The sequence below is a fragment of the Xenopus tropicalis genome, chromosome 2 (genome assembly GCF_000004195.4).
Source record: "Xenopus tropicalis strain Nigerian chromosome 2, UCB_Xtro_10.0, whole genome shotgun sequence".
Taxonomy (NCBI): domain Eukaryota; kingdom Metazoa; phylum Chordata; class Amphibia; order Anura; family Pipidae; genus Xenopus; species Xenopus tropicalis.
Window position 1 is genome coordinate 168,370,622 of NC_030678.2, and position 12,943 is coordinate 168,383,564.

At 42.7% G+C, this 12,943-nt stretch overlaps 1 protein-coding gene across 1 annotated transcript in view; it reads right to left on the reverse strand.

The window, feature by feature from the left end:
• Positions 1-11,702, reverse strand: part of tmem135 (transmembrane protein 135) — a 219,725-nt gene extending 208,023 nt beyond the window's left edge. The window contains exon 1 of the mRNA XM_002936544.5: positions 11,319-11,702. Coding sequence (XP_002936590.2) covers positions 11,319-11,459 — 141 coding nt within the window. The 5' untranslated portion in view covers positions 11,460-11,702. The remainder of the gene's footprint in view (positions 1-11,318) is intronic.
• Positions 11,703-12,943: the final 1,241 nt, after the last annotated feature.

The window sequence follows — 12,943 nt, forward strand, 5'->3', positions numbered from 1 at the left end:
TATTTCATGGTTAAATGATTCCCTTTTCTCTGTAATAATAAAACAGTACCTGTACTTGATCCCAACTAAGATATAATTACCCCTTATTGGGGGCAGAACAGTCCTATTGGGTTTATTTCATGGTTAAATGATTCCCTTTTCTCTGTAATAATAAAACAGTACCTGTACTTGATCCCAACTAAGATATAATTACCCCTTATTGGGGGCAGAACAGCCCTATTGGGTTTATTTCATGGTTAAATGATTCCCTTTTCTCTGTAATAATAAAACAGTACCTGTACTTGATCCCAACTAAGATATAATTACCCCTTATTGGGGGCAGAACAGCCCTATTGGGTTTATTTAATGGTTAAATGATTCCCTTTTCTCTGTAATAAAACAGTACCTGAGTACTAAGATATAATTAATTCTTATTGGAGGAAAAACAATCCTGTTGGGTTTAATTAATGTTTTATTGAAATTGAGATTTTTTTAATAGGCTCCAAATTACTGAAAGCCCGGAATGCCCTTGGTACTGAGCATTCTGGATAATGGGTCCTATACCTGTACTGAATTAGATAGAAAGTACCATACTGAAATAGCATAGGAAGTACATTATTGGAATGGAACTGGTTCTGCCATACTGGAATGTAATGTAGAATTCCATACTGGAATGAAATGGTGTGTGCCATACTTGAATGAAATAGAATAGAGAGTACCATACTGGAATGGGATTGGGAGTACCATACTGGAATGTAATGAGGAGTGCTATACTGGAATGAAATTGTGTGTTCCATACTTGGAGTAGGAAATACCTTATTGAAATGGAATAAGAAGTAACATACTGGAACTGAATAGCGAGCACCATACTAAAATGGAATAAGGAATATCATACTGAAACTGAATAGCGAGTACCAATGATGAGGAATATCATACTGAAACTGAATAGCGAGTACCATACTGAAATGGAATAAGGAATATCGTACTGGAATTAAATAGCGAGTGCCATAATGGAATAAATAGGAAATATGGAGAGTACCATACTTAGAGCTGTGCACTGCACAGAAAATACTGCCAATATACCCCTGAAATTGCTCCCAGAACAGTAAGAAACCAGCAATATAAGGCATAAGGGCAAATTTCCAAACCACTGCACACTCTGAAGTGATCAAAACTTTGAAAAAAAAATAATTTAACTTTATTATTGTTTGGCTGCGGGTTTTGAAGTAATTAAGTGGTAAATATCCTGTTCACGGGGAAGGATATATTAAACACTCATTGCTAGTTAGTGCCCCGCATCACGTTTATTACAAAGAACACTGAGTTACTTGTCACTCGGCACAAATCAGCTCCCTCTTACAATTCTCCCTTTGTGCTGCAAATCCAGATGATTGCCTGCAGGTTATGTAAACTGTAATTTGCTAAATACTGTTATCTTCCAGAATAACACATGTTAAACCAAGTGAAACCCTGCAAATATTAAAGGGGAGGTAAACCCCAAAATATATTCTTCCTAAAGGAAAGATCATTCTAAGCAACTTTCCAATATACACTCACCACCAGATGTTCCAAATATATACTGACTGGGGTCACATACCGCAAGAGTGCAGTCTCCAATGCAATTGACCCTTTTTTTACCCACAATGCAGCATTTTTTTCCCACAATTCCAGTGTAATTGTAACCACGTTGCTGGAATTGCACCCAATGTGTTAATAAAGCTATAAGTGAGTAAAGGTTGTGTTACTTCCATAGCATGCATTCAAAATGGCGTTGTGTATCTGATCCACTGGGTGCAAGCCTGGTGTGTCTATTGATGCAGACTACTGTGGGAACCCTCGAGTTACCACCAGGTTCAAAGTAGCGGTATCCCAAGGGTTCCCCAGCATCAACAGGCGAACTAGCACACTATTTATTAGAGAGCCAGGATAAGGGTTGCCACCTTTCGGTTTGTGGCACTTCGAGCCGTGGGCTGGCAGTGACATCACGGGGGAGGGAACTGCGAATTATTTTGCTGAACTATGTGCCCACATTAATCAAAGAGAGGTCCTGGTGTGTAGGTGCCATCTCAGTGCATTGTGCCTGAGTCTGAGCTTTCAGCCAGAGCTACACATTAGAACTACTTTCAGCTAACCTATTGTTTCTACTACTCCCATGTAACTGGAGGAGTCCCAAGCCGGACTTGGATTTCTTACTATTGAGTGCTATTCTGATACCTACTGGGAGCTGCTACCTTGCTCCCTTCCCATTGTTCTGCTGATTGGCTGCTGGGGGGGGGAGGGGGGAATATCACTCCAACTTGCAGCGCAGCAGTAAAGTGTGCCTGAGTATGAGCTTTCAGAAGGAGCCAGCACTACACATTAAAACTGCTTTCAGCTAACCTATTGTTTCTCCTACTCCCATGTAACTGGAGGAGTCCCAAGCCGGACTTGGATTTCTTACTATTGAGTGCTATTCTGATACCTACTGGGAGCTGCTATCTTGCTCCCTTCCCATTGTTCTGCTGATCGGCTGCTGGGGGTGAGGGGGGGAGGGATATCACTCCAACTTGCAGCGCAGCAGTAAAGTGTGCCTGAGTCTGAGCTTTCAGAAGGAGCCAGCGCTACACATTAGAACTGCTTTCAGTTAACCTATTGTTTCTCCTACTCCCATGTAACTGGAGGAGTCCCAAGCCAGACTTGGATTTCTTACTATTGAGTGCTATTCTGATACCTACTGGGAGCTGCTATCTTGCTCCCTTCCCATCGTTCAGCTGGAAGGAGGGGGGGATATCACTCCAACTTGCAGCACAGCAGTAAAGGATTCTGCTGGAGAAGCTCTATTAACTGATGTATTTTGAATAAAACGTTTTCCCATGACAGTATTCCTTTAATGAATTGCCTTATCGTGTGCTCTACATTGTGTACATAGCCTCCCTGATCAATGTTGGATCAGAGAAACTAGGAAGTCTGGGGAGGGAAGTCAATAGATTGTGGCCCCCCCATAGGGTTAAGGAGCACCAAGAACCCCAACATGTCCCACTGCCTGGGTGGTCATAGCCAGCAATAACCTACTTGCCTGGCACAGTCATACAGTCACATATAACTAATCCTCTACTATTACTACTACTATTAGTACTATTAAAAGTACCAAGTCATAAGCAGAATTCCACAGTTCATATATTATATTTCTTGATTCCAAAGTCAGTATTCAGTATAATCTTTAAGGCAGTGGCAACAATTCCAAGTGACTCCTACTCATAACTCCTGTGGTACAGTGGCATCCATATTTCATAAGGCAACGTCATCTGCAAATAATTAGTGGCTTCTTAACGGACTGCAGGAAAAACGGTTCCTTACCAATTCACTTTGGCACATAAATACGCACTACCCTGCCCAAAGTACATGATCTCAGGATAATCACTCTGCCCAGCGTGCATGATCTCTAGTTATTGAAATACCACAGTGTAAAGGAAAGGGAATCTATAAAAAGACCATAAATGCCACTGATATTTCATTTGGTAATGAGCTCCAGATGAGGAACAGGACAGGACAGGAGTAAGAAGATTGCGTGACTTTATCAATCCGGATACAAAAAGCCCTTGAAAAATGATAATATACTGCAAGACAACACAAACATTCAGAAGCCTTGCAGCCCAATAATTCTTTCACTGTAGGACATATTCTAATTCCATTTATATATAAACATCTTCTGAGACTTACAATGAACCCTCATGCTAATAAACACTGTCACGGACATGGCGTCTCACTGAGATTGGAATTATTTTACTATTATTCCAAAATTTCCTTTTTTTTCTGTGCTACTGTGACAGAATGCTCTGTTATACAGATAGCTAGAATCTCAGCCATAAAGCAGGGCAGGACTGCTGCTTACAATGTGGGGGATCAGATAGGATCTGTGCCACTGTGACAGAATGCTCTGTTATACAGATAGCTAGAATCTCAGCCATAAAGCAGGACAGGACTGCTGCTTACAATGGGGGATCAGATAGGATCTGTGCCACTGTGACAGAATGCTCTGTTATACAGATAGCTAGAATCTCAGCCATAAAGCAGGGCAGGACTGCTGCTTACAATGGGGGGGATCAGATAGGATCTGTGCCACTGTGACAGAATGCTCTGTTATACAGATAGCTAGAATCTCAGCCATAAAGCAGGACAGGACTGCTGCTTACAATGGGGGGGGATCAGATAGGATCTGTGCCACTGTGACAGAATGCTCTGTTATACAGATAGCTAGAATCTCAGCCATAAAGCAGGACAGGACTGCTGCTTACAATGGGGGGGATCAGACAGGATCTGTGCCACTGTGACAGAATGCTCTGTTATACAGATAGCTAGAATCTCAGCCATAAAGCAGGACAGGACTGCTGCTTACAATGGGGGGGGATCAGATAGGATCTGTGCCACTGTGACAGAATGCTCTGTTATACAGATAGCTAGAATCTCAGCCATAAAGCAGGGCAGGACTGCTGCTTACAATGGGGGGATCAGATAGGATCTGTGCCACTGTGACAGAATGCTCTGTTATACAGATAGCTAGAATCTCAGCTGTAATGCATAATGAAACTGCTGATTTGTCAGTAAGGAATGACAAACTTTTTAATAAAAGAGAGACTAAAATAATAAACATTTTCAGCAAAATATTAGCAAAAATAAAGTTACATAAGTTGATGTTGCAAGGGTGAATATTAACCAATTTTGACACAGAATGCACTGGTTTCTCTGGTGGAAACCCACATTTGGTACTAAACAGCCTTATATATGGACTTGTATATTCTATATATACAGTATATTGTCAGTTGGTCCCTAATCTCAAGTAATGGACAGCTGCCCAGAATCAGATATGAATCAATAAAGAAGTAGATGGGGGGCCACTGGGGGCATCTTCCCTGTTAAATGGTTGTGGTGGCTTTGGTGTAGTATTTGTAATGTGATTATTCGTTGGGGTTTAGTTCTCCTTTAAACAAAACCCTAACTGCTGACTTTAAGACAGTGAATTTTGCAGATTCATTTGGTTTTTCAGGTATGTGGTGGGAATGACACAAAATGAGAGATCTGTCCTTCCTGCAGAGAAGATTGAGAAGAAAAATCCTAAAATCAGTTGCAGATTGCATAGTTCATACAGCCAAAAAAAGAAAACTTGGCAACAGCGCTTATTTCAAACCGAAAATGGACATTAGAAGAACACACAAAAATAAAAACCCTGCTGAATAAAATAAAGACAAATTGGGATATTAAAGTCATAAAAATCTGAAAAAAACTAACTCAGAGAGGAATGTTGAGGTTAGACATTAATAGGGATGAGCCTTTGTAGTCTGGTGATATGAAAAGTCAGGGGTTGGCTGGATTTCCACCGAAATAAATCTGGGGCGGTCAGTAAACGGTAAAATGCGTCAACGAGGAAACCCTCCTTCAGGAATGGGCAATTATTATAGCCTCCCTCAGAGAAAGCTGCCTTATATCCCTGTCCTCACAAATAATCACATCCTGTATGTACCCCATTTTGCATGTACCCACCTTTCTGCATTAAAAGGGGTGGGGTTTAAATTTAGCCATGCCCCTTGATTCACCAAGGCCAAGCTATAGAGAGATAGAGAGATATAAGATAGATATAAGTCTCACTGAATCTAAAATGAAACACTGATCAGCCAAAAATGAGAGATACAAACACAAACTGCCCAATGGACTGATATAGGGTATATATGGGACTGCAGGGGTTAGAGCTTTCCTAATAAACAATATGACCTAAAGCCGGCCATGCATGTACCAATAAAATCGAAGAAAACCTATAGTATTGTATGACTTTTGGACTGTGTGTAGGCTCCGAATTATCGCCCCCATAATTTTCAGACCATAGCAATGGTTCTTTAGTCGATTGGGCAGGTTAGAAAATTTTTGTCAGCTAACCAAAAAATATGCGAAAGTATTGTGTATCGGACTATGCCCTTGGGGGATACAATGGAAGTCACTTTCGTACGATTGGTGTCCGCCAAGTATTTCATGTTCAGAACATCCTCTGATTTGTATTTTAAGCTTTATCCTACAATTTCAGTCTGAATGTTAAGGTAGCCTATACACGTAGCAATTCCAACCATTAGTCGCACAAAAGTTCGTTCCCACCCTCTACTGACATACAGGGCTGAATCGTCAGATATGGAGGTATAAACAATAGAAATTCTACCTCCACCTGGCAATTCAGCCCTGAACGTAGCTACTGCTTGGGCGCCTTCAATGGCGCCCAATCAAAATCTTTTAACCTGGCTGACTGACGAGTCGACCGATATCCAAAGCCTTCAGCAATATCGGTCGCCTCTTCGAGACATCATACACACACCGAATATCGTACAAAACAAGGTTTAAACGTACAACTGATATCCGAAAGTTTGTGGGAAGAAAATGCAAACGCAAATGGCCGTGGGCTGAACTGGCAGGTTTGATTTTTCCGTCGGGTCAGGGACCACATCGGCTCATTGATGCGGTCCCTGAACCAACAGCGCCTATGCTCACCATTTTAATTTGATCATTTGACCCTAGGTGGGGATATCGGGAGAAGATCCGCTCACTTGGCGACCTCACCAAACGAGCGGATCTTACTGTGTATGGTCACCTTAAGGCAAATACTAATAGTAACATTGATACTGCTATTCTTGCGACAAAATTAACGGCGCTGGCATGTTTACTAAAGTGCAATGAGACTAGGGATGCACCGAATCCAGGATTCGGTTCAGGATTCTGCCAAGATTCTACCTTTTCCAGCAGGATTCGGATTCAAGCTCCTCGGTGAATCCAAAAAATATGCCAATCCACACTCACCAGCACACCCTGGCCTTTGCACTCTGTTCCACCTGGTGCACAGTACTTTTAGAGACGTCTGACGAAGGGGCGTGCACCCAAAACGTTACATGGTTTGCTACTATTAAAATCAGCAGGGTTTATCCCGCTAAAACAAATCCTGTTGTGCCGGTATTTTGTGCTATTTTGAATCCGAAAAATCACATGACTTTCCGTCACATAAAAACACGGGAGTTGAAGATTTTTTTTTTATTTCCTGCATTATTTCTGGCGAGTTGGGAGTATTTTGGTGCTCATTTAGGTTAACTGCATAATCTGCTATAAATTTTGTGGATTTTTTTTTTTGCCACTGCCACTGGTCACATTAATGAATAGTTTATAGAAATTAGTATTTGTTAGCAATTTAAAAATGTATTATTATATATACTTATGGCCAATAAAGTCATTTCTGTTATTATTTTCACATTATATTAATTATTCTTAATTAATTCAATAATAATACATTTATAAGTATCATTATTCCCCTGTGCAATCACTAATTTTCGTTGCTCATGTTTAAAAACTGACTTTATATCGCTTCCACTATACAGTTTCTGGGTTTGCTGTACATAACATCACTCTCCAGGTGGTAATAAAAAATTGGCGAAAATTTTGTCTATATTTGGCGACAATTCAGGCGATATTTAGTAAACCTCGCGAGACAACTTACGTAACATGAATGCGATAACTGGCAATAATATATATGTCAACAGAAAAATTTGCAATGACAAAAGTGCTCTCACTTTAGTAAACCTGCTCTTGCAATTTTTGTCTATTGCACCTTATGGTCTGAAATCTATAGCAGGGACTGCACTGCTGCCAGTACAGGTATGGGACCTATTATCCAGAATACTTGGGACCTGGGGTTTTCCGGATAAGGGAATTTGTATCTCCATAACTTAAGTCTGCTAAAAATCATTTAAATATTGAATAAACCCAATAGAATTGTTCTGCCCCCAATAAGGGGTAATTATATCTTAGTTGGGATCAAGTACAGGTACTGTTTTATTATTACAGAGAAAAGGGAATTATTTAACCATTAAATAAACCCAATAGGGCTGTTCTGCCCCCAATAAGGGGTAATTATATCTTAGTTGGGATCAAGTACAGGTACTGTTTTATTATTACAGAGAAAAGGGAATCATTTAACCATTAAATAAACCCAATAGGATTGTTTTGCCCCCAATAAGGGGTAATTATATCTTAGTTGGGATCAAGTACAGGTACTGTTTTATTATTACAGAGAAAAGGGAATCCTTTAACCATTAAATAAACCCAATTGGGCTGTTTTGGCTCCAATAAGGATTAATTAGATCTTAGTTGGGATCAAGTAAAAGGCACTGTTTTATTATTACAGAGAAAAAGGGAATCATTTAACCATTAAATAAACCCAATAGGGCTGTTCTGCCCCAATAAGGGGTAATTATATCTTAGTTGGGATCAAGTACAGGTACTGTTTTATTATTACAGAGAAAAGGGAATCATTTAACCATGAAATAAACCCAATAGGGCTGTTCTGCCCCCAATAAGGGGTAATTATATCTTAGTTGGGATCAAGTAAAAGGCACTGTTTTATAATTACAGAGAAAAAGGAAATAATTTTAAAAAATTAGAATTATTTGCTTATAATGGAGTCTATGGGAGATGGCCTTTCTGTAATTTGGAACTTTCTGGATAACGGGTTTCCGGATAAGGGATCCCATACCTGTACAATACACTGGTTTGGCAGCTGTGGACTCTTGTGTTGCAAAAAAATATGGGGCTCTGGCTAAACATCTTCTACTAATTAAGCCAGTCCTGTAAAGTAAATTAAACGGACCTGGAGCTATAGAGACTTACAATAAAAGGCCCTATGAAAAGTCTTCCCATCATGGTCGGACTTTAGACTTTCAGACAGGAGATTCGAGATCACCTTTGCATCAGTTCTGCTGGGTCAGGGTCCGTGCAACAGAACATGTGATAAGTTGCCATTTGACCCAGTTAAGCATTTCTCAATATTATCTCCTTATGGTTCACTGATCAGAAGCTGGGAAAGCAGCGAACCCGTTCTACTAGAAAATCAACATCACAGAACAGGTTAGCACCTACTGACCCATCCATTTCTCCAAAATATGTTCCAAATACACCAACATAGTAACATAATTACCCCCCCGTGTGTGAAACTGCCCTTAGTCTTAATGGAGAACTGAAATTCAACAATGAAACAGTCTAGACATGCTACACTGTAGGGTTGACAGTTGTGGTACCCCCAGTAGCTTCCTATCTTCTTACCACTATATGAGTTCACTAGGGAGATGTCATAACATTTTGGAACCCCCAGTAAACTGACCTTTTCTAATATAAGGGGTAATTGCCCCATTTAACTCTTGCCACTGGCCTCCTGTTCTTGAAATGTTATTAATAATAGAAACTGAAATGTGTGCCCATTAATTAAGGGGGTGTGGTTGGATGTCATTAGGGATGCCTAGCCAAACAGGATGGTAATGCAACTCAGTTGCAGGGAAAACCAAGTTAGCAGAAAGGGAATGACAAATGCTGCTTTTCGTTTTATTTACAGCCACTAGAAATGTTATTGAATGTGTAAGTTGCTGTACATTTTCTTTAATGGAGTACATTTTTATTATTGAGTTTACATCCCCTTTAAATACAGTGGGAATGGTAGTTGGAGATAGACTGAATATTGTGAGCAGATAAGAGCTCATCAGGAGATGTATTTCACTTTTGTATCAGCATTTATTAAGGGAACTGAAAAACTGTCTTGTGATTTGAACATGATACAAAACTGAACACTTTGCTGCAGGGAATTGCTACCATGAGCTGAATCCTGGAGAAAAATACAGCATATTTATACACATCAATGGGCCCCATGTCCTGTATTACTTTGTACACTATACAGAATATTGGAAGGGGAACACCTAAGCTGTACTATCTCTCTGCACAACTATAGGAAACCTTGGGGGTTATGCCTGCTAATGCTATGTCTGTCATATTTCAATACTGGCTGCAGTTACATGTGTAATGGGAAGGCAGGAGCAAAGGGGGCAATATAAAGAGAAGAGAGCTCTACACAGGTTAGTAATAAAAGCGCCAGTAGTTACAGTACCGCTCTTTATAGGTTACACACTGGTATAAATGCGACAGCACGGCTCTTCATGGGTTAAACACCAGTATAAATACATCGGTAGTGACAGGATGGCTCTGAATGGGTTACACACCAGTATAAATACATTGGTAGTGACAAGGTGGCTCTGAATGGTTTACACACCAGTATAAATACATCAGTAGTGACAAGGTGGCTCTGAATGGGTGACACGCTAGTATAAAGGGGCCCAGCAGTGACAGGGTGTCTCTGAATGGGTTACACACTAGTATAGAGGGGCCCAGCAGTGACAGGGTGGCTCTGAATGGGTTACACACTAGTATAAAGGGGCCCAGCAGTGACAGGGTGGCTCTGAATGGGTTACACACTAGTATAAAGGGGCCCAGCAGTGACAGGGTGGCTCTGAATGGGTTACACACTAGTATAAAGGGGCCCAGCAGTGACAGGGTGGCTCTGAATGGGTTACACACTAGTATAAAGGGGCCCAGCAGTGACAGGGTGGCTCTGAATGGGTTACACACTAGTATAAAGGGGCCCAGCAGTGACAGGGTGGCTCTGAATGGGTTACACACTAGTATAAGAGGGGCCCAGCAGTGACAGGGTGGCTCTGAATGGGTTTACACACTAGTATAGAGGGGCCCAGCAGTGACAGGGTGGCTCTGAATGGGTTACACACTAGTATAGAGGGGCCCAGCAGTGACAGGGTGGCTCTGAATGGGTTTACACACTAGTATAAAGGGGCCCAGCAGTGACAGGGTGGCTCTGAATGGGTTACACACTAGTATAGAGGGGGCCCAGCAGTGACAGGGTGGCTCTGAATGGGTTACACACTAGTATAGAGGGGCCCAGCAGTGACAGGGTGGCTCTGAATGGGTTACACACTAGTATAGAGGGGCCCAGCAGTGACCAGGGTGGCTCCTGAATGGGTTACACACTAGTATAGAGGGGCCCAGCAGTGACAGGGTGGCTCTGAATGGGATACCCACTAGTATAGAGGGGCCCAGCAGTGACAGGGTGGCTCTGAATGGGTTACACACTAGTATAGAGGGCCCAGCAGGGGGTACACTAGTATAAAGGGGCCCAGCAGTGACAGGGTGGCTCTGAATGGGTTACACACTAGTATAGAGGGGCCCAGCAGTGACAGGGTGGCTCTGAATGGGTTACACACTAGTATAAAGGGGCCCAGCAGTGACAGGGTGGCTCTGAATGGGTTACACACTAGTATAAAAGGACGCTGCACAGGTTATATATGCAGTCTCAGTATTAATATCAGTCACAGTAGCAGAATGGGGGGAATACATGGCAATAGTATTTAGGTTAGCAACATCCACTGACCCCTCTCGGCTTCCTTAGCTGCCCTCCCCTTTCCCAGCCCCCCTCCCCTCTGTCACACACTGTCAGGCCTCACCAGGTACAGGGGCGCGTAGATTTTGAAGGCTTCCTCCATGGCGCCCTGCGTGATCTGCAGGTAGGAGCCGAAGCATGACGGGTTCCAGGTGTGCCCGATCTCATAGCAGCTGTGCGGGATAGACTTGCTCAGGGCCGCCATGCTGAGGTAGAGAGACGCGGCGGCGGAGGGAGGGAGGAGGAGGAGGAGGAATGGGATAAAGGTCTCCCCACTACCAGCCGCGGCTCCGTGAGGTTACTGTCGTGCAAAGCCCTGGCAGGCTTGGGGCGCCGGGAGCGCGCATTCGTGCACTCTCACAGCTGTGCCTGCTCTACAGGCCTGTGTGCTGCTGGTACCGGCCCGGTTATATTCCTTTTCTCTCTGCTCAAGGAACCAGTGTTAGGTTGGGGCACCCTTTAGCCCATCACTGGTCTGTAGGAAACCATTGCTGTATTAGCCATCAAGTCTACAGCCAAAGTCCTATGGGTGAAGACACACAGAGCTACTAGTAGCAGCTACTAAAACAGACAATGCTGGTCATTTACTGATAATTGTCTCTACGTGTGTTTTAGAAGAGGCAATTCCCAGTATTGTCTATGGCAGGGGATTTTCTGGCATTTAGTAGCCGTGAAAAAGTAGCTGCTACTAAGTAGCCCAGTGTGTCTTCACCCTAAGGCCAATGCAGATGAGGAAATTAGTCGCCCTGAACTTCATTTGACAGTGAGGCAACTGAGAGCTGAAGGGACACAAAGCATTGAAGGACTTAGATTAATCGAAGGGCGACTAAACTCTTTGTCATTGGTCTGTAGGTGGCCATACACTGTAACGGAGGTGACAGACGGGGAGATTAGTCACCCCACGACAAATCTCCCTTGTTGCAGGCAACTAAGCTCCCCGCAATGCCATCCCACTGGCAAGAATGTAAATCGCCGGTGGGATGGTATACGCGGCACCACGATTTCCAGAAGTCGCATGAAGTTTCCTCTTAAGGCAACTTTGGCCGACTTCAGGAAATTGTTGCTACGCGTATGCCATCCCACCGACGATTTACATTCTTGCCACAGTGGGATGGCATTGTAGGAAGATTAGTTGCCCACAGCAATGATGATTTGTTGCAAGGCAACTAATCTCCCTATCTGTCACCTCCCTAATATACGCTCATTTGGCGATGTCACCAAGCCAGTGTATCGTCTACTGATATTCCCACCTACGGGCCCTAGGGCCAAATAATTGAATTAAACCGGTAAGCATAGGCCCTGGCAGATGGGCAGAAAAATCAAACCTGCCTGATCAAGATCTGGCCAATTGCAGGCCAAATGTTGGTCGAGGGGGCCCATCGTTGTGCCCTTACAAGGGGAAATAAGCTGCTGAATTGGTCTGTGGGATCGATATCAGCAGCTAAATTGGCCTGTGTATGGCCACCTTAAAGGAGAATGCAAGTCAAAATTTAAAAAGCAAACTGCCCAATAGTCCTCCTATTGTTTAGTACAAATGCCACACTTTTGGCTCACCTAATCAAATATTTACTCAGTCACACTTACTGCACATTTTCTAGAAAAGGCAGCCATCTCTAAAAAGGTATTCTCCCTTCCTTTCCCTCCTTGCTTCATACTGCACATGTGTTTCATTCCCTCCCCCCCTCCCCT